The sequence below is a fragment of the Nannobrachium achirus genome, assembly GCF_963921795.1.
Source record: "Nannobrachium achirus genome assembly, chromosome: 14".
Taxonomy (NCBI): Eukaryota; Metazoa; Chordata; class Actinopteri; order Myctophiformes; family Myctophidae; genus Nannobrachium; species Nannobrachium achirus.
This window is the reverse complement of record NC_137821.1, coordinates 30,254,955-30,277,155: the sequence shown is the minus strand read 5'-3', so window position 1 is coordinate 30,277,155 and position 22,201 is coordinate 30,254,955. Positions and strand designations below refer to the sequence as shown.

At 42.5% G+C, this 22,201-nt stretch overlaps 1 protein-coding gene across 1 annotated transcript in view; it reads right to left on the bottom strand.

Moving 5' to 3' along the window:
* Positions 1–1,620: 1,620 nt before the first annotated feature.
* The window catches only part of rgs12a (regulator of G protein signaling 12a), a gene marked incomplete at both ends in the record, with an annotated part of 53,750 nt that continues 33,169 nt past the window's right edge, over positions 1,621–22,201 (bottom strand). The window contains 9 exon segments of the mRNA XM_080741203.1: positions 1,621–1,877; positions 13,096–13,662; positions 13,922–14,033; positions 15,055–15,116; positions 19,141–19,237; positions 20,245–20,371; positions 20,497–20,570; positions 20,857–21,060; positions 21,806–21,903. Coding sequence (XP_080597329.1) covers positions 1,621–1,877; positions 13,096–13,662; positions 13,922–14,033; positions 15,055–15,116; positions 19,141–19,237; positions 20,245–20,371; positions 20,497–20,570; positions 20,857–21,060; positions 21,806–21,903 — 1,598 coding nt within the window.

Here is a 22,201-nt window from a genome sequence, read left to right as displayed (position 1 = left end):
GTGTTGTCAACATTCCAGCTGTGGCATGCTGCGGCAGGAAAAGCCCTTGTCCCATAATAATGATAACCGCTCATTTTCACCGGCTGCAATAAGCTCTCTCCAGAAGAGTCCAGATGCTCCTACTGGGCTGGACAGCTGGCCATATTATTCCGTGGGGGTTCAAACTTGTCTTTCCATCTGCTCAGTCCCCAAATTGACTTTCACTAGCCTACCTACCTAGCTAGGCCTTGGCTTGGACCCTAACTGTGACAATGTCTTTAAGGGATTCATTTTAATTTAATTGTCTAAAAATCACTTTCTCAAAGTCCAGTGGTCCTTGAGGAGGGGGTTCCAGGATCCCCATATGCAGCAAAATGAGGAACATTACTTTTGTGGATGAATGTCATTGGTTTCACTCTCCTTCATTCCCCCACCTATACTAGCCTATATAGACAGGTGTAGTGTAGGCCTACAATTGTGTATTAAATCTATAACAAACATCTTCTCTCATAGGTCTATGAGTCTTTGTAATATTTAGCCTAAGCTACCTATTACATTTTCTCTACATGAAAATGTTTGAGAACCGTTAATCTAAATGCCATAAATGTGTACACACATGAGAAATAGTGAAGATGCTGAAACATATTGTTAGAATAGGTGTGGGCACTTTTTGTATTTTATTATTGCATTTTTTTGTATTCTAAGAATTTAAAGTGAATTCTCATGAAATCCACGATAATTCCCCTCAAGGAACCCCATGGGAGTCCACACCTGCAGGCCTCTCTTTGAAAACCACTGTCTTAAGACCTCCAGGCGAATCTAGTGTGCACTTCTCAGCTAGATAGGCTACCGTTAATTATTGACAATTCTGACTAACTTGGCAAACACATTTAGCTGGCCATACCAAATGGACAAATGTTGGAATGTGATGGTCTTGTGGTCTTACATAAGACATGAGATCACAGGAGATTTGCATTCATTGAGTTCTTGGGGATGGCATAGGATGCATGCCTCTGTCGTTCCAACCTACACGTTGCAATAAGGTCAACACTTAAAGAAAGTTTGTGATTTCAAAAATATTTATTCAAATAACAGTCAACCATCTTTTTTTCTTCATTTGACAATTTGAGCGACCAAACAAAAAGCCACTGGAAACCACAGAGACAGACAATAGCCTACTTTATACACAAAGTACCAGTTGTGTGTTCATTGTAAAATAAGTATGAACCATAAAATAGAGAAATACCCAGTTAAACTAAACTGTGATTATTTCCCCAGAAATATTAAAACCAAGAACCTTTGCATCTACATTCAGAAGAACGTATGCGTTTCTCTGTGGCCATCCTCAAAATAACACAGGTCATAATAATGACTATTTACTGTACAGGAAAAACACCTTGATTTGTTCCTAATTACTGAACAATATCTAAACAAAATTACTCAGAATTTCATGAGAACACCAGAATACAATTAACAAATATACAATTTATCACCATAAAAATATCACCATAAAATTAAAATTTCCCTCTTTTTTCAGGATTGGAACAGCTTTGAACACTAATCCATTGTTTTCCCCTATATCTTCCTTCAAAAGACAGTGCCTTGAGCTTAGAAAAGTGCAGGAGTGGCAGATGGTTCCCTTCAAACTATTGTAGCTTTATAAATGTCTGTGTTGGAGTCCATTCCCTCCGCTGGGTCTCGGCCGTTGCAGGGTATTTGAGCATTCCTCATCTTGCTCTGACACTGCCTGAGTTCGGCTACATACCCTTGGAAGCTTAGGCTGAGCTCGGTGTCTTCTCCCTGGGATGTGCAGAGCACCCCCTCCTCTAGACACACTCCCTCCACATCCATCACCTCCTGGCCAGTGAGGCAGACAGGGGTCCCAGGCGGCGAGGCTTCTTTTTGGGAGTAGCTTTCGTCAGTGCTAGCCTCTGTTCTTCTCTCTGTGCACATGGGATGATAAAAAAAAAAAAGAAAAACAGAGAGGTTTAGTGTGATCTTTGCTACTTTTGAGGTTCCAGGAGTTTTGTTTCAGCCTTTGCTTGATAGTTTTCGAGTACCAGGCATTTGGAAAGAACACTTCGTGTTTGAAACGGCAAGAGAGTTAAGCACATCCTTCAGTAAAATAGGTAGACTGGTTGAAGTGGACTTCCCAACAAGTGAAGGCAACTCAGTTTACCAATGGTTCTACTGCTCTTTCAAGACAGAATCCTGCTTGGCCAGGAGAGATAAAGTGCTTATATGCTTCATGCAGTCCAACCAATAGGTGTGCTACCTGACAGCAGGGTCTAACTTTGTCAGTGTACAAGAGAAGGGAGACCACCTGCAACAACCGAAGACTAGTTATATTGTATGAACTCTACATAAGAGATTGGTAAAAAAAATAACGCTTTATTCATTAAATAGGTTTTGTGTTGCAACTCTAAAATATTCCATTTAAATGTTGTTGAGTGAAGGATCAGTGAACTAGAAAATCTGTTTCTTGGTTCCATTTGAACAAGTGGACGCCAATCATGCATTATTGTGCACATGATGAAGTGATGAAACAAGTGGGAAACCTGTCATCTGTCACAAGGCCTCTGGTCAGCCGGGCATGCAAATTGGGCAGGCTTCCCATCATGTCACACAAGGCTTGAAAGAACACTTATTTTGATGAATATGTTCTGTTTTGGACAGTAGGTATTGTGGGCCTACAAACCGCAAAAAACAACAACAACAAAAACATCAGGAAATACATTATTTGGCTCTTCAGTGTCACTCTGGTTGCATTAGTGCAAATGTCACCGTCATACCATCTACCCATTCAACTAGAACACAGAACAACGTGACCTTATTTTTCAAGGCATGACATTGCATCAGAGGTTTCAGTACCAACTCAGCTTCTTATTATCAGGTCAGCCACACAACTTCCCTGAAATCAACAGCTCATCCTCCATGAAATACATGAAATAAATTTCTCTGGAAGAATATCTATAATGAGTCTGACGAAGGGGGGAAATCCCAACAAGATGAGATTTCTACATCAGTTCAGTTAATTGACTCATCTGTCTGCCGTTCGTCCTGTGGGTCTGCGTGAGAGAAAACTGCTGTTCCCAGATGCTGGCATCAAAGTTAAGATGGACCATAAACTCGATGCATCTCCGCTGAACCCTGTGGCCTCCTCCATTCTAAACACAGAGGCCAGAGTGACTCAAACACTGCACACAGCCCCCTGGACTCTGCTGACGGTGATTCACAGCTGTTGAGGACTGCTGTAAACAGATGCTGAAGCCTGAGTTAAACTTTGTCGTACACCGAAAATAGATGGTCTCTACACTATGTCTACAAGCTCACAACGCAACGAGGATGCCAGGCGTTGTGTGAGCTTGTAGATCTGTCACGCTTTTTTCGAAGGAGCATATGTTAGGCATGAGTCCCCACACAGCTGACCTCATACAGAGACAAAATGATGACCGTAAATAGTTATCACCATCCACTCCACATTAGGTGTGCCTAATTTTGGGGGAAACAAGGACCATGTAAAAAGCTTTATTAGTGTGGTTGCTATAGGCAACACACTATTGTTCTAGGTCCGATAACTTTTATGCCAGCTAAAGTGAACCTGTTTAACCTAAGTTATTTGGGTTGTAAGGCTAGATATCTTGAACAATTACATTTAATGTCCATCCTTGCTGCTTTTATGCCCATATATGGAAATCCCTGGTGTCATCAATATTAAGCCCATATCTGGGAATGCCCATATATGGACATATTGTGTCAGTCTCATGTGGTCTCAGTCTCAGCGCAACCTCGCCCTTAGGGTCTTACTAGTTTAGAAATTGTTATAGGCTAACTATACCAAATGCTGAAGTTAAGCTATTCAAAATGAATAGCTTAATTTTAGTTAGCTACCTGCCACTACCTTTACACAGTGGTGTAAAAATTGTATCCTGACACTCCTGTTTAACATGGCCATGGAAGCTCAGAGCTAAGACCAATAATGCTCCCCAGAGCCAATCTGGAATAGAGTGGTTGCCAACTATCTATGTCAACTTCAAGGACCTGCCTGACTGCCAGATGGATAAGGCTGGCTCAGGGTCAGCCCACCTTCAGACTTCAGCTGTCAAGAAGTTGAGGAGACTAGTAAACAGGGCCTGAAGGGACCACTTCAAATGAGCCACTGCACCCTCAGGTGGATCCTGACCAAGCCGTGCGTTTTTTTCCAGCCCACACACAGCGCAGATGTCCTGATTCTTTCCCATATTGCCTTTACTATGACCATGAACTTAACTTTGGATATATATATATATATATATATATATATATATATATATATATATATATATATATATATATATATATATATACACACACACACACATATACACACACACACACACACACACACACACACACACACACACACACACACACACACACACACACACACACACACACACACACAGTACATACATATTCATATTTCGTTTATGGCCAGGATAGTCTAATAATGTTGATTTAGGCTGTGTCATATCACCCCCTAGTGGACGTCTTTAAGAGTGCCAAGTAAACCCATACACACAAGGTATGGGGCACCTCGAAAATGTAATAAAAAATCACACTCGTGTGAACTGAGCGGTGGTGTGTGTGTGTGTGTGTGTGTGTGTGTGTGTGTGTGTGTGTGCCCCCTGTGTGTGTGTGTGTGTGTGTGTGTGTGTGTGCCCCCTGTGTGTGTTTGTGTGTGAGTGTGCCTGGCCTATGCCTGGCCTATCCTGAACAACAGCGCCCCTGTGTGGTCAGAAAAGGTTACTGCAGGCTACATACCCGGAGACAGACAGACAGACAGACAGACAAACAGACAAACAGACAGACAGACAGACAGACCCACACACACGGCCACGTATAGGAGCGTTGTGACCACCGCTCAAAAAATAAAATAATAATAATAATTGTGATTATATCTAATAGTACCTGATTTACTTAAATACTTAAATGTATCCTAAACATATTGTTTATGCTCTGGATTAATCTAGCCCTGTATATACTGTATATGTTTTGTAGCAATTGGGCCTTAAATGGCTAATTTAAAGCATGTTTTAATCACTGACTTTACATTAACTTATTTTTGAGGGGAAACAAATAGCCATTTTAACATTGAGGTGCCCTCTCTTCCTTGGTGCCAACTCTTCCTGTTAACATCAAGCCATTAATTCATTAATATCAGGCCTATTCCTTGGCAGTTGGCACTGCGATGCTTCAGCATTATTCACCAATATCAATTGTGAAATTATATCATGAATTGAAATAATTGGTATAGTTGATGAACAAACCTGTTATTGTGAGGTTGAATTAAACAGTACCTGTAATTGTACTTTAAGTGTCATGACGCCTTCCAATTTGAGCTTAATATACTCTTGTTTATGGTTTAAGTCCTTAGCAGTAGGCACTGTCAGCATTCCTATTCACCATAGCTATATGAAAAGGTTTGTACAATTTGTCCGATTTTTATGAACAATAACAAAATACTGAGTTGAATTCAGAATATTCTGTAATATCTTTTGAATTGACTGGTTTTACCAGCAGAGGGCAACATTGTGACAAGTAAGAATGTGAGCCTTGTAAATATACTAGAGCAGTGGTTTTCAACCCTTTTCACATCAAGGTCCATTATTTATTCAGCAATTTAGCCACGGACCACCATTTGATCAGATTTAGCCTCTCCCTAAACTAGGGCTGTCACGATATGACATTTTACATGACGATTCATGTCACTCAAATAATTGGCGATTAATGATTTAATTGTGTTTTTGTCGTTGATAATTACATTTCTGTCTGGCTTTTAGGCTTTGAAGTTGTACATGGTAGATATGACACATAACCTAAACATACAAGAAATTACTGACATATTTGACAACTTACTACTTAAAAAATAACCTTGATAGTGGAAATAGCCGATCTACAAGCTCACAACGCGTCGCGATGCGACGCGTTGTGAGCTTGTAGATCTGCTATTTCCACTATTTTGGACATTTTTCAACATTCACGATTATGACGATTATGACAAAATAATTGTGATAATGTCAAATAATCACGATTAGACGATTATGTAATAATTGTGACAGCCCTACCCTAAACGTAGTATAAATATTCTTTTATCGTTGGATAGGATTTTGTCTACAATTCCACCTTGTATTGATGTGGTACCAAAGGAGAGATAACAGGCAAATGTTGACCAAAATAACAATTCTTCCACATTCTCTAATTGTGTAGACTTCTTGTAAATTAAATAATGCAGATGTTAAACAAAACTTTAACTGGAACCAAGGTACTTATTAGCCCGCGGACCCCCATTTGAAAAGATATGCCAGGGACCCCCCATAAGAATTGATTTTTACAGCTATAGCAGAGAATCTCAAACACCAAGGACCCCCAGTTTGACATGCATTATAGGCTACGGAGCCCATTTAATGGCATTTCTATCTCTGGGACCCAAATTGATATTGTAAAATCAAAGTAAATTGAACACAGAGTGTACAAATGGAACCAAATGGACCATTTGGTTCCATTTGTACACTCTCTGAGTTACCCATAAGAGTCCATTTGGCTCCTGAATAATAATATCATTTATCTGGGGATCTCCTGGACCCCTGGGGTTCCCACAGTCCCCACTTTGAGAACCAAAGCCCTAAAGGACACTAGTGGTCCACAGTGCCATAATAACTGTGCATTCACTCGTTCGTTCCCACAATACGAGTCTGGACTTTGAGCAATAGGCAGCTTGAAAAGTGGGCGGGAGTACTTGTTTTGACAGACAGACTCCTCTAACCAATCAGCGTAGCAAAACATCTGTCCCCACAGTGCAGCCAGTTGGAAGAACAGCAAACAAACACGTCTTTTCGGCCATTGAACTCTGCTAGCGCATACTCCTGTTCCTTTTTAATTGTTGTAATTGATTACAACTCTGAAATAACTTCACTTATTGCTTGTTTTATCGTTTCAGCATTAACTGATACACTTGTTGCATCAAGGGCAGCCATTGTTGTTTTGAAAATACCACAGTATGCATCTACGTCACCATCTACACATGGACCAATCAGGGGAAGCTTTTCACTTGTTGTGCGGACAGCAGTTGAAACGCAGTCACTGATTGGCCCCGATCGTTTTCTGATTTCTCCTACTCGGTGCCTATAGGCCGAAGTCCAGACCTGATACTGGGGAAGGAATGAGTGACTGAGCACGTATCAGGGCTGGCTTGCCAGGCTATTAATAACTGCCTGTATGAACTGAATAGCTAATTGGTCATGTCACTCTCCAAAATCGGATCTTTTCATGAGAATTGAACACAGGACAACTACATGTTGATACATTACTGTTGATCTCTCTACATATATTTCTATATGCGCACATACTACTTAGATTGTAGCCTTTAACCTATAATGTCTATATTTATGCTTATTTATATCTAACTACATAACATGCCTATAACTAATTGTAATTGACATGCCTGTGTACACATATTGATACATTTTAGTGAAAATCTGTACATTATACTTATATTGTACGGTCACACCGCACTTTTATTCTACCAATGAGGGTGGATTCTGCCACTGCATTTCAATGGGTATGGAGCAGTTTACTGCCATTTGTGGATTTCTGGAACAAAAAACAAAACAAAAAAACAAACAAAAAAACTATACAACTAGAAGCAGTGCTCTTCCGAGCACAGGTCTCCACCAGGCCGTGCGTCCTGGTGGTGTTACTGTATAATAGGCCAATGTAAAAAGGGTGGCATATGTTCCTCACCTTAGATCTTTCATGGCAATCGGACGCTGCATGCATGATTTGAAGCATTGTGTTCCAAAAATGTGTTTTGCTAAAGTCTACCTAATGGTGGCGCTATAACAGGCCAATGTTAAAAAGGTAGCATTTGTTCCTTGACCTAGTGGGAATATGTGTGGCAAATTTCACGGTAATCGCAAGCTGCGTTGATGATTTGAGGCATTTTGTTCAAAAGCGGAGCAATCCTGCAAACTTTGGAAGCTAATATTAGCCAATCAGGATGGAATATGAAATATCAGACTGATCGGACTTGATCACATGACTATAGAGATACTGTGTACCGATTTGCGTGATTTTTGCATAAAATCTCAAGGAGTAATATCCAAAAATGTGTTTTACATATGTCGGCCCAAAGGTGGCGCTATAAAAGGCTGATGTGAAAAATGCAGGGCAAAGGTTTATCCTTAGCCTCTAGGGAGTGCGCTTACAAAGTTTGAAACTGATCGGTGGAGTTATAGGTAAAACCACAAATCGGCCTGTTATAGCGCCACCATGAGGCTGATTTAAAAAAAATTAAGTGGCATTTCTTCCTCGGCCTAGTGGGAACGTGTGTGCGCGATTTCATGATAATTGCACTTTGCGTTTGTGATTTGAGGCATTTTGTTCAAAACGGCTCAATCCCACAAACTTTGGAAGCCAATCTTAGCCAATCAGGATGGAATATGCAAAATCGGACAGATCCGTGTCGATCACATGACTGTCGAGATATTGCCTACCGATTTGTAGGATTTTTGGACAAAATCTGTAAGAGTAGTGCACAGAAATGTGTTTAGCAAACATCGGCCACTAGTTGGCGCTAGAAAAGGCCCATTTGAAAAATTTAGGGCAGAGGTTCTAGATTGGCATCCAGGGAATGTGTGTGCTCACTTTGGCAGCGACCGGGCCAACGGCGACTGAGATTTGGCGCTCACAAACTGCGAGGACGCACGGACGCACGCACGCACGCACGGACGGACGGACGCACGGACGGACGGACACACGGACGGAGGGGAAAACATACTCTCCCTCAGCCTTCGGCTGGTGGAGACAATAAATATATATAGTTACCTTTTTGTTACTAGTATTTATTTTATACTTGTTCCCTTCCCATACCTGCATCTTTGTTTTATCGTTCCTGTGGTTGCTGCTATGACAACAGAACTTCTTTCTGGATCAATAAAGGTCTATCTATCTGTCTGTGATGTCTGTTCATGTGTTCTGTTCATGGGTTGCATCACCTGCAGATGATGCAACCAGTCAAGGCCAAATCATAGGGCGCTCTGTCTATTTTGGAGCAAATGGAGAACAAAAGAGTGAAACAAACGAAATTAAAAACAACAACGGCAACAGTCTCCATCTGTAGCTCAGTCAAATTGTGGATAAGGTTTCCATGGTTGCCGGGAGAGAGAAGAAAATAATCAGGCGGATGCGCTTAGCAACCAGGATAGAGATGCTGCAGAAAAGCTGCTGTGACATTGTGCTTCTCACATTTTGTCTTGTGTACATGCATCACCATGCATGTTTTTTTTTGTTATCAAATATTTTTATTTTCCATAATCAAAAGAAAAATGCAATTAACAGACAAACAACACAAACAATAGTAAAACAAGAAAAGGAAAAGAAAACCCACCCACCCCCTTTCCCCGGACCAACACGGAATGTACAATAGTGCATGCCTGTGCTAGGCTGTTACCACTATATAGTGATTTCTTGAATCATAGCCTTAAGCTTATCTGCAATGTCCGACCACATATTAATGTTTTCTTCTTTTGCTCCGTGTAACCTTGCTATCGACTGCTCTAAATATACTATATCTAGAAAGGTTAAGGCCCACTGGCGAAACGTTAACGTATGAGGAGGTTTCCACCGCGTAGCTACCATCTTCTTCGCCGCCGTTACACCAGCAAAGAAGATGCGCTTGCGTATATTGTTTAGTTGCAACTGTGAGACGTCATTTAATAAAAATAAAGAAGGAGAAGATATGATATTGATACTAAAAATAGTTGAAAGTTTTGAGGCAACCATATTCCAGAATGACGACACATTTGGGCATTCCCAAACCATGTGAAGGAAGGTACCAATACTATTTGAGGCGCAGAGAGTGCAGTTGGGATTATTCAAAATCCTCATAGCACATAGTCTGCGGGGAGTTAAATAAGTCCGATGAACAAAATTTAAATGAATTTGTTGATGGTCTGGATTTCTAGAAGATAGCCTAATGTTAGACCATACTGTGTCCCAACAAAAGTCAGGGTCCAAATTTGGTACATCATTCCTCCAAACAGTATCAACAGATAGGGGCCCATAACTACAGTCTAATAAAAAACCATAGAGGGTGGAAACCAAACCTCTTGTTCTGTTACCATCACAGATAAACTCATGGAAGGGGTGCAATCTAAGGGGAGCTTGCCATGGGACCCCATAGGTCCTCATGGACGTTCTCAGTTGGAAGTAGAAAAAAAGGGTATTTCCAGGCAGATTGAAGATGTCACACAAATCTCGAAAAGGTCGTAAACCATTTCTATCAAATAAGTCCCCTAATGTACGAATCCCCTTAGCCCTCCACCTTGGAAAGCGAATGGGGCGATCCTCGATTAAAAGTCTTTGATTATTGAACACTGGGGAAAATAAGTTCCATTTACAATCAATCTCATCACCATGCATGTTGTCTGTCTATTGACCAAGCCATCCAAGTTAAAAGGTCCAATTTGGGGCGCCCGCTGGCCTGGTGGTCAAGGCGCGTACCATATACTAAGCTATGATGCCTGCTGGCGTCGCCGGATCGATTCCCGATCCGGACGACTTTTGCTGCATGTCATTCCCCATCTCTCTCCCCATTTCCTGTCAGTCTACTGTCCTATCGAATAAAGGCATAAAAAGCCCAAAAACAAATCTTAAAAAAAAAAAAAAAAGGTCCAATTCGGATGTATTTCCCCCCAGCCTAAGCGGAGAGTTTTGTAGTGTTGTAGGGTACCTGTCTGCACAATTACCGAACCAGATTTGTGGGATAATCCACTGAGTGTCTCTCAATGTGAAAATGGTCAATCTACTTGTAGATCGGATATTCTCTGTACTGTGGTTACACTTATGACATATCATGATATAACATTGATTGCCCAGCCATAGTCTCATTGCTTGATTCTGCTTTATTTATGTCTCTACTCTCTTTGTAGTGTTCAAAGAAGAGCGAAGCTCAACGGGGCATCCTTTCAAGTGGAGGTTCAAAGTATGTTGTTATAAATTTTAATTGGGTATTTACACCAGAAGATTAAAGTGTTTAGCCCAAAAGTGCTAATTTCTGTGACAAAACTTGCAACAAGATGCAGCATACCAAAATCAGACACATTGGTTATGCAATGTGGACATTTGTGAATTATTTCATGCAATCTGCCTGAAAACACTGAAATTGTGTAGCAGCATAACACACCACTATAAAATGATGGTTTTCCACTTGGATTGCTAAAGAATTCATGAGTTTCAAATGTAGTCCTACATCTGCCATGTTGGGGACCAACACAGGTGTTTCAATTTGTCTGATTGGGGGTAGAACATTAGTTCTATGCCAATCAGACAAAGTGTTGGTCCCCACCATGGCAAGTGTAGGAGTACATTTGAAACTCATGAATATACACACAGTGGAGGACTGAAAACTGACAAATGGAAAATGGAAAATAAGATCCTTCTGCTGTGCATGATAAAGATCTTGTGCTGCAGAATGCAATGAATACACAGACACAGACCACACACACGAACGAACGCACGTGCACAGACATGCACGCACACACACACACACACACGCACACGCACACACACACACACACACACACCCCTCTAACACAAGACAGACCAGATACAATGCTAAACAATGCCACAATGACTTGTGAAGAAGAGCTACACTCGACAGAGAGCGACAGTGAAGGATACATACACAGTAAACGTGCACAATAAAAACTATTCACCAAGCAGGTCCATGCATTGCACATGCACATAGCTAGCAGGGCTGTATACAAACACACTGGACACAAACAGTGTGGAAAACCAAACACACACACACACAGAACGAAAAGTGGCACCATGAAATGAAGCACACACAATACCACAATCCCGAACGACCCCCAACACAAAAGCTGGCAGTTGATGAGCAAAGAGTGCAGAGGGAGAGAGAACCGAGTGATTAGGTAAGAGTCGCATGCAGCAGAGGCGGAGGAGCAGGGTGGGGGTTTGAAATCACAACGTGTAAAAAGACAGACAAGCGTGGTTTCCAATGTTGACATTTATTACATCTAAGGAAACACAGGTACAGCATTTATTGGCAATGATTATCTACAACAGGCATCTAGAGAGGGAGTGAATCACTGAGATACAAGAATGATGGGACAGGTCAACAATGTCGCCGCTTCCGAGGAGCACTTCCCCAGTGTCATTTCCTCTGCCACTGTTCGGCATGCCAGCCACAGTGGGAGATGACACCTTTTAATTACTAGCGGAGAAAACATTACTTTTTGCAGTTGCAGCAGACATTGTTGAATTGTATTGGATTAAAAAAAGGTGGGATGGAGAAGAGTAAAGACAAAGAGTTGATTTGTGAAGAGGGTTTGAGAACAATCACAAATGTTGCTTCCCCAAATGACAATTTCATGGGTCCCAGTATGGTGCTCTGCTGTGCTGTGTAATAATAACTATTATATTATACATAATTAACTCATAATGAACTCTGTGAAAATGCTTGCTAAATTTGGAAAGTGACTAATTTCATTCTGTAGCAGGCTACAAAAACCTAACATCCACCGACAACACTATTGTGAAATGGCAACTGCATAATGCATTATGCATATATCGTTAACAACAGATCTGCCGATAAATGGCAATTATCATTCACTCAAAAATATAAAACAATGTCACTCCTATCTGGACCAGTTTATTCCCAACTGGAATAGACCATCATATAGAAAACAAAAAGTGGTGTGTGGAATGAAAACTCGGTCAAAAAGAAATCTGTAAGCATTTCAGTATAAACACAATTTACAGTTAGTCTCGATTCAATTGAAATCGACCAATCACATGCTTGGCTATGTATGCTAAACACTATTCAAAAGGAGTGTCATTGATTGGTGGACATTGGGAGACTCGGTTTCAGTTTGCAATTAAAGTGCATGAAGTCAGTGTAGTATTAGAAGCTACTGTATCATTGAGGGCAAGGTCACGGCAAAAGTTTCTTTCTCTCAAACATCCATACATCTCACACATCTGTACATGAGTACAAACAGTCTCACACACACGCACGCGCGCACAGTACTGTATGTCACATTGTAGAAATACCTGAGCTTGACTCTCCCTCTCCACTCGCATCTTTAGACTGGGAGCAGGGCGGTGGGGGGGTAAAATTGGCCTCTGGCAGGCTGCTCTCGAGGGCCGTCAGGGGGGCTGGAGTGAGGGGAAGCAGGGTGCTGTTGGGACTGGTGATGTCACCCTCCCCCACCAGGGTTAGGTCGGTGTGAACGTCCTCCTCCACAGTTCGGAGGGCCGCTCGTGTCTCTGTGGGGCGGGGGATGGGGGAGAGGTGGGCGCCAAAGGACGGGTGGCGCGGGGGAGGGGGCAGGAGGGCCCGCCGGGCACCGGCGGCGGAGCCCAGGGAGGAGTCCAGGCTCTCTGAGCGCAGGCTGGAGCTCAGGGGAGCGCGAGAGTGGGTGCCGTTTTCCCGGCCCGCGCCCTGGCCCCGTTTCAGGGGGTCAGGGGTGGAGCACGCCAGGTCAGCGGAGGCGGAGATGGAGGAGGTGGGAGGGGCCAGACGCAGGAAGTCGGGGAGCACCAGGTCTTCTTTGCACAGCAACCCGCGCTGGTCGTTGGCCCGGCTGCTCTGCGCCCGGCTCAGCAGCTCAAAGAATTCTTGGAGGGGGAAGGGAAATAGACAAGACATGGTTACTACAGACGCTTCCCCCCACGACAGGTGACTGGATGGAACAGGAGGATTAGTAGAATTTGGCATGCAGCTTTAGCAGCATCACACTTCACAGGGAAAACAACCCTCTTCAAGAGACACCGTGTCTTAGTCCTGAGGCTAAGCAAAGCTGAGAGGAATCACCACAGCTTTATGAAAAAAAAGAGAGGATGAAGAAAGTGTGGGGGTGGGTTTTTTATTTTTTACCTTCGGCTTCATCTATATTAATCTTTTTCTGCTTTCTCTTTTCCCCTGGAAACGTTGTGTCTGGTCCGCTTGCTCGGAGAGAAAAGTCCTTTCCTGACGACCTCTCATCTCCCTGCAGACGCAATGACAATGCACTCCATTAGGGGGATGGGAGGGAGTATCGGCAGGTGACAGTAGCACTGTGATGAGGCCATGCGCATGCTGCCAAGCCCCCCGCTGAGCAGGTTCCGGATTTACAGAGACCGTCCTATGAAGATGTTCTCACTCCATCTGTCGCCTTGGTAACTCAGTGACCTCACTGACCTTATTACTGGCAGCATGTGGACCACAATTTGTCTTATAACAAGCAGAGCATTACAGCGTGTTGGCTAACACCCCAAGAGTGAGACAGTTACAGCCAGTGTTAGAGCAAAGAATGCCAATAACAGGACACACCAAATTTTCACTGGACGAAGTTTCTTTTCTACCATAGTGAGCGACATAACATTTAACCACTAGTGTCCCTATTCTGGGCATGTCACAATAGGAAAACATTCTGCAAAAATAGCAGGGGCATAATATTTATATTATATCAACATTGTGCTATGAGAGTAGATATTGTTCCAATCGTAATATCGAGATTTGTTAAAAGTGGTGTCTTTTTCTGGTTTTAATCACTTAAGACTTATTTCATAGTTTCAAAATGTGTCAAAACCTCACAGATCTACCTTTGAAGAATAACTGAAATGGCAGGTCCACAATGTGTTGCATTGCAACGCATTGGAAGCTTGCAGAAGATCAGCTATTTTGGCTATCCTTGATAATCTTTGGATCTCTCTGGATATTTTCATCACAATACGATATCATCATCACAATATTGATATCGAGGTATTAGATAAAAAAACGTTGTGTGATATTTGATTTTGTCCATATTATTTCCCATCCCTAGTAGTGAGCTTGCAGATTTCAGCAGAGATTTGGTGTAGAGGGAAAAAGGAGGGACCAAGGACAGACGCCTAGGGGCACTCAACGAAGTATACAGTATAAGGTTTGAGTGGTTAACAGAAGCAGCATAGCAATGGAAAAAGCACAAAACTGCTTATTTGGGCATTCTGTGAGTAGAGTACGAGAAGAGAGAGGCCGTCTTCACTTACCGTTGCCGAAAGACTCCTGGTTGGTGGGTGGCCTTTTAAGGAGCAAGATTTGGACTTAATGTCTACAGGAGAGAGAGAGAGAGAGAGAGAGAGAGAGAGAGAGAGAGAGAGAGAGAGAGAGAGAGAGACACACACACACACACACACACACACACAGAGAGGTCAGGGGCGAAACGACACTTGAAGTTTGTCTGAGCCATCCATCACATGTCCTCCCTGTGGTAGGACAGTGAGTGTGAGCACTGTGGCTGGTTCATTGTGTTAATATGTCCTCTAGATCAGGGGTTCCCAAACCTTTTTGTCTCAGGGCACCCCATGAATATATTTTTTTAATCCGCTACATTATAATTTTCACTCCCAGCACCTTATATTTATAGCATATCGTCGTTGTCGGGTGGAAACCTTGGATGTCCAAAACCGTTCGTTTTGTATTTATCATCTATAAAATGTACTAAACTAGTGAAAACAGCCGATCTACAAGCACACAAGTTGTGTGCTTGTAGATCGGCTGTTTTCACTAGTTTTGTGTGACAGTCTTGTATGATGAAGCAGGGCTTTGCTTTACCAAAAGTAACACGTAAACATTTGAAACTTGGTGATACGAGGTTTCTGCCCGACAGTGACGATATTTTAGTGATTATGTTGCGAGGAAAGCGTTGAGATAATAGCCATTTTGGTTAGAACTGACTGAAAATAACTTTTTAGTTAAGTTTAAAATGATGCTAAATATTTTTTCAAGTGTCCAAATAACTTCCAAATATTATCAAATGATCTCGCGGCACCCCTGGACTGCCGTCACGGCACCCCAGGGTGCCCCGTCACCCACTTTGAAAACCCATGCTCTAGATAAAGGGTCTTCAACAGGGGGTCCAGGACCACTAGGGGGTCCTCAGAGTTACTACAGGGGGTTCTTCAAATCTTTGTGTGATAGAAACTTTTTTTCTTCTTTTTTATATTAACCACTTGAACCCTAACATCCATATTCTGAGAACATTAGCCAAAAATAGCAGATCTACAAGCTCACAGATCTACAAGCTCTACAAGGTCCCAACGCCTCGCAGCGCGAGGCATTGTGAGCTTGTAGATCGGCTATTTTCGGCAAAGAGGTTTGGTATAGAGGGGAAAAAGAGCAGACATAAGTACAGAGTTTATTAAAGGACCAATTCCATATGATGCATTTTGCATCATATGACCAGTTGTTGCATGCTGAAATACTAAAATATCTAAAAACGCAGATTGAACACAAAAGATAACTCAGGATTGTGTTGATCGTGTCCCAAACAACAATAAAATAAGATCTGGTTGTCCCAGAGGTGAAGTGGTCCTTTAAGTATTGACGGTTCAAGTGGTTACATATCTGATAACACAAATTGACATGAATCCAACATACACCGATGATTGTGCTGTCAAACGATGAAACTATTTGGAATCTGGGGGTCCCTTCTTCATCTCTCTCTCAGCTAAAGGGTCCTTAGCCTGAAAACGTTTAAGACCCCTGCTCTAGACTGGTGGTTCCCAAACGTTTTAACTTGAGACCCAAAAGAGAAATTAGACGTTTACCCAAGACCCAAACTAGTGAAAACAGCAGATCTACAAGCTCAGAGTGTGGCGCGAAGCGACGCGTTGTGAGCTTGTAGAGATCGTCCATTTTCTTATTTATTTATTCTTATTTCTATTTGTTTCATGGAATTCCTTCGGTTTTTCTTTGATTTCTTCATGAGAATACTGGAAAAAAAATATTTAATTTGTTTTTAATTCATGAGAAGATTTTGCCCTTTTGCGAATGTTTTCTGAAAAGGTTTTGAAATGATAACAATTAAAAACAACATTTAGGGATAAAGGGACCCATAAAAATGTATCCACGATTCACAAATGGGTCTCAACCCAGTGTTTGGGAACAAGTGCTCTAGATCAGTGGTTCTCAAACTTTGACATTTGAAGGTCTCCTCATAACTTTGACAGCGTACGAATGGAACCAAATGGACCGGTTCCACTCGTACACTGTCAAAGTTACAGACTTGTAAGTGTCAATTTAGAACCCCATAAAGGAACCTAAAGCTCTCATCAACCTACAGTTTTTATGGTGTGGTCCTTAAGGGGAAAGCTGTCAAGAAGAGCTTTTGTCCATATGTCCAACGTTATGTACAGTATTTCCCCCAAATTCTTGTGCCCATCTCCGTCTGTCTGTCTGTGGCTGTTGTTTCTGCGGTTAATATTACAAAGCACTGCAGGCGCCACATTTATCGTGCACGCGGCCAGTATGCCATGGAAGCCACAAGCCAATCCATCAATATATTACATTATTTGTTGTTGATATTTTTCACATTTTGTGAATTCAAAATCTTACATCCACCGAACCACGGATCAATACGGAACAGTGGATCAGCAGAATGGAAGATCTGAGATAATGAATTCTCAATCTGTCAAAAATTCAGTGATTGACTTCCATGATCTGCTGGCAGCGTGCACAAGAGATTTAGAGCTGATCAGTGAAGTGGTTTGCGAGATTAGCTGTGGACAGACGTAATCCGTGGACAATGATGGACGACAAGGACACACACACACACACACACACACACACACACACACACACACACACACACACACACACACACACACACACACACACACACACACACACACACACACACACACACACACACACACACACACACACACACACACACACACACACACACACACACACACACGCGCGAATGCTGTTCTAGACATCTTGCGCCATATGTGGTAAAACCCTTGTCAGACCTCCCTACGTAGTTGATGTATAAACTAATCTTATGACCACTCTCTAAAACTAAAGAGTGTAATGTCTTGCTGTCGATCATGTTATATTGTTTTAAGAACCACTTGTACACTAGTGTCCCTATTCTGGGGTGAACATTCATCAAAATCTTTTAAAAAAAAGAAAGAGAAAAAGGAAAGGGCATTGTATAGAGCCCTGGGGGACTCCAGTCAACTAAAGTATAAGGTTTAAGGGGTTAGGTCCCTGGGAAGGCTAGTACCGACACTGTATGGATTTATCAACAATGGAAGTGGAACAGAAGAAGTGGATGCTGATTACTGGAGTCCAGATCACTTCCTGGAATGAAATGTTCTGAGAAGCAGGCGAACACCGGAACAAAGTGGATTTCTCCCACTTTCAGAATGGGCAAGTACTTCACTGTGTCAGTAAGCAGTGGGTCCCCATACGTTTTAGCTCCAAACCCAAAAGAGAAATTAGATGTTTGCCCGGGACCCAAATTAGTAAAAATAGCTGATCTACATTCACTACATCTTAATCATATATATTTTTTAATTTATGGAATTTCTTCAAGATGTGTTTGTTTGTTTGTTTGTTTGTTTGTTTGTTTTAAAAATCTATTCAAAAATTATTATATGTTTTTTCTGTAGTAAGAGTCATGAACCATAAAAACCCACAAATAGGTCCCGACCAACTGTTTGGGAAACAGTGAGCTAGAGGAGAGTCGCTTCAGCTGAAGGCAACACTGTCATGCTTTAGTGTTATGGGGCAGTGGTTCTTAAAGTTTCTGGGGGTCCCCAGTTAAATAAGTTAATATAGCATCAAAGTCAGAAACCTACATACACCAGACTTTTGAAAATAGACAAAAATCTAAATCTAAACAAACAATCTTGAGAAAAAAACACAATGTATGGGGTTCTCTGGCACATAATAGCGACTTTAAGCACATGACCGCTACAGCAGATGACAACGGTAATCGGAAATGATCAGCGCTCGATAGATAAACCTGCCTGCCGCCGCAGCCGTCCCTACAGCGGCAGAAGCTCCCTTTCCACGTTGTGGCTACAACGCCTGCTGCGTGGTCGCGTCGCCATGGGAACCAAAGCGTCGGGTAACAGCTAGGGTGGGACACCGTCGCGGAAGGCTGTTTGCTTAACGATTTTGACTGCTACGGCGATTACGTAATTGCAGCCGTAGTCCCGCCTCACGTCGCGGTTGTAGAAACAGGCTGCTTAAACTGCCTATTATCTTTAAATTAATTTGGCTGTACTTGAGATTAAAAGGTTTGAGAACCACTGTTTTAGGGCGTCAGGTGGTGAGCTTACCTTTCCCTGAGGTTGGGTCTGCTCGCTCCAACACAACACGCAGGCCGTCCAGACTAGATATGGGGGCACCAAGGTCCAAGGGCTCGGTTTCTCCACTCTAAAAAAATACATTTGCGACGTTAGCATGTTAGTGTGTGCCGAGCTTGGTTCTACATTTTGAGTACATACATGGACGCCATGCGCACTGCTCTGGAACAGAGGCTTTTCCTGATTCATGATATGGCTTCAAGCTTTGATCCCACTGTATAATACAGCCGTAATGCCTGCAAACCCACAGGACCAAAATAAACTGTCTGGATTTAGGGGAGGAGGGAAGCAGCATGTTTGAAGTGTGTCGTCATCCTTAATTATAGCCCCGGACACTCCGTCTTCAGAGACTTGGTTTGAGTCATGGGGAGCTAAACCACCGAGTGGAGCTGGAAAGGGATGCGGTCGTTTCCCTCCCCTGCCCAGGACACTCCACCCTGTGACACTGTCATACAGTACACAAGCTAGTCCATGAACACAAACAGGAGCCTCGAACCCAGGGGTGCCGCACCAAATTCTGGGCCCCTGGGTACAAGGATTCACTGCGTTATTTTGTGCTTCAACTATTGAAAAGTAGCAGATATACAAGCTCACAGCGCAGCACCGAGTGCCGCGCTGCGAGCTTGTAGATCTGCTACTTTTGAAAAATCTTGAAAATGTGTGCAAATCTTTGAAGTTTCTTTTTGAAAAACCTATGTTTCTATGTCAGTGGTGCTCAAACTTTTTCATGTGAAGGACCCCCAAAATGATATTATTTTGGCCGCGGACCCCCATCTCAAAATATTTAGTTCCAGGGACCCCTCAAAAGCTAAATTTTAGTTACAAATGTTTGCTTAAAAAAGATACATATATTCAAAGATTTGCTCATATTTTCATGACTTTTCAAAAACAGCAGATCTACAAGCTCGCAGCGCAGCACTCTGTGGGTCTGTGCCGTGCAGTGATCTTGTATATCTGCTATTTTTCAATAGCTAAAGTATAAAATAATTAAGGCCCCTCCACCTTGGGCCCTAGTAACTCAGTCCCATCCCCCCCCTTGTGACGCCCCTGATACCACAGCGACCCGTGACTACTTACTATTTTGGCCACCAGATCAGCGAGGTGGAGGCCATATTTGGCCACCACAGGACGCAAGACCTCCGTGACTGGTTTGGTGGGTTTGGCTTTCAGGCCCACCGAGCGGTTAATCGGTACCAGGTCCAATCTAAAGACAGAGGGGAAAGACAACGTGAATGTGGAGAAGGGTATACACAGATATGGAAAATCATAGGAATCAAATAAATCACAAAGAGAACAAGAGAGATCACAAAGCATGTATTTAATCCAAACCTAAACAAGGTGCGCTTCTCCAGTCTGAGCTCTCGAGCACTGAGGGTCAAGCAGTCTTGATCCAAAACCAATGGCTATGAGAAAATGAAACAAAGAAACAAAATAAAACAAAGGTGGGTGATTAGAACAGACAATGCATATTACAACATCAAAAACACTGCACGTCTCCAGTGACAAATTTATTTGAGACTCAAACGCAAAAAGGGAGACGTGCCAGAAATGAAATTATTTTAATCACTGCTAGAGGAAAGTTTCAGTTTATTAATAAGACAACCTTTCCTGGAACCATGATTTGGTCATTAAGCTGTAATTTGGCACACTGTGTTCTGTTTTCCGGGTATTTGTTCACAATTCGCTCACCTTCTCCCCTCCCACCAGGAAGAGGTCCACGGCGGCCATGTTCACTCCGATGTTGACACACAGGTCTCGCAGGACCTCCCTGATGGAGGTGCGGGGCCGCAGGGTGATGGAGGAACAGGAGCCGTCGGGTAGCGTCACGCTGCAGTGCTTGGATGAACACTCTCTCACTCGCTCCCACGCAGCCACTGAGTTCCGGCTGTCAGACTGAAGGTGAAATTGGATGTTATTAATAAGGAATGTGTTGACGGATATTTAATAATATGAGAACTAAAGATGCGATGCGGGGGCGACCTGATCTCTCAGCCAGATATTGAGTGGTATAACATAGGACTAGAAACCATCTGTGACGTCACGTCACGCTCTACTTATCGTCTCCTATGTTTCAACCCGCCCCCACTGCACTTCCCAGTGAGCCATTAGACGTTTGTCTAAAATTGGTCTAAAAGTGAACGTTTTTCTAAAAGCTTAGATAGACGTTGATTATACATTATTTCAACGGTCTATATATAGACGTCTAATCAATGTCAATGTCTAATCTAAGCTTAGACGCCTAAAAAACGTTCACTTTTAGCCTAGCGTTTAGACGTCTATTAGACGTCTAATAGACCGAAAAATGCTCAGTGGCTTTTTAAGACAATAGAAACATTGAAATCACCTTTAAAAACATACACACTTATTTCTATGTATGTCTGTCGATGGTGCTGCTAATACGGTATCGTAAGCTTTCAATGCAGATGCACTTTTCCATTAATGCCCTACAAATAAAACACACACACACACACACACACACACACACACACACACACACACACACACACACACACACACACACACACACACACACACACACGCACACGCACACACACACACACACACACTTTCCTTTCATGATGGTAAATGCTGTCTAGGCTCTGTGTTGCCATGGTAATTCGTCCACAAGGATCTTTACCTCGATCTTGCCGGCAGAGCAGGAAGTGGCCATCTCCAAGCTGGTACCAGAGGATAAGGAGCCTTGGGACTCCCTCCGCCCATTACTGCCCCAGTAGTCTGTAGTACATCACAACACACAACATGTTACATTACTGCCAAAGTAGACTGTAGTATATCATAACACACAACATGTTACATTTAGAGATGTGCTGATTGATTTGTGCGTGATCGGCCGATAATGCCTCTGTCGGCTTTGATCGGTATCGGCTTTGCCGATCTACAAGCTAGATCAGCTATTTTCACAATATTTCTCTGTGGGGATGAATGTAACTCCTACAAGTTGAATTGGATACTAAAGGACCTCAGCCTACAATCTCCTAATGTTTATACTTGATATACAATGTCAATATATAAA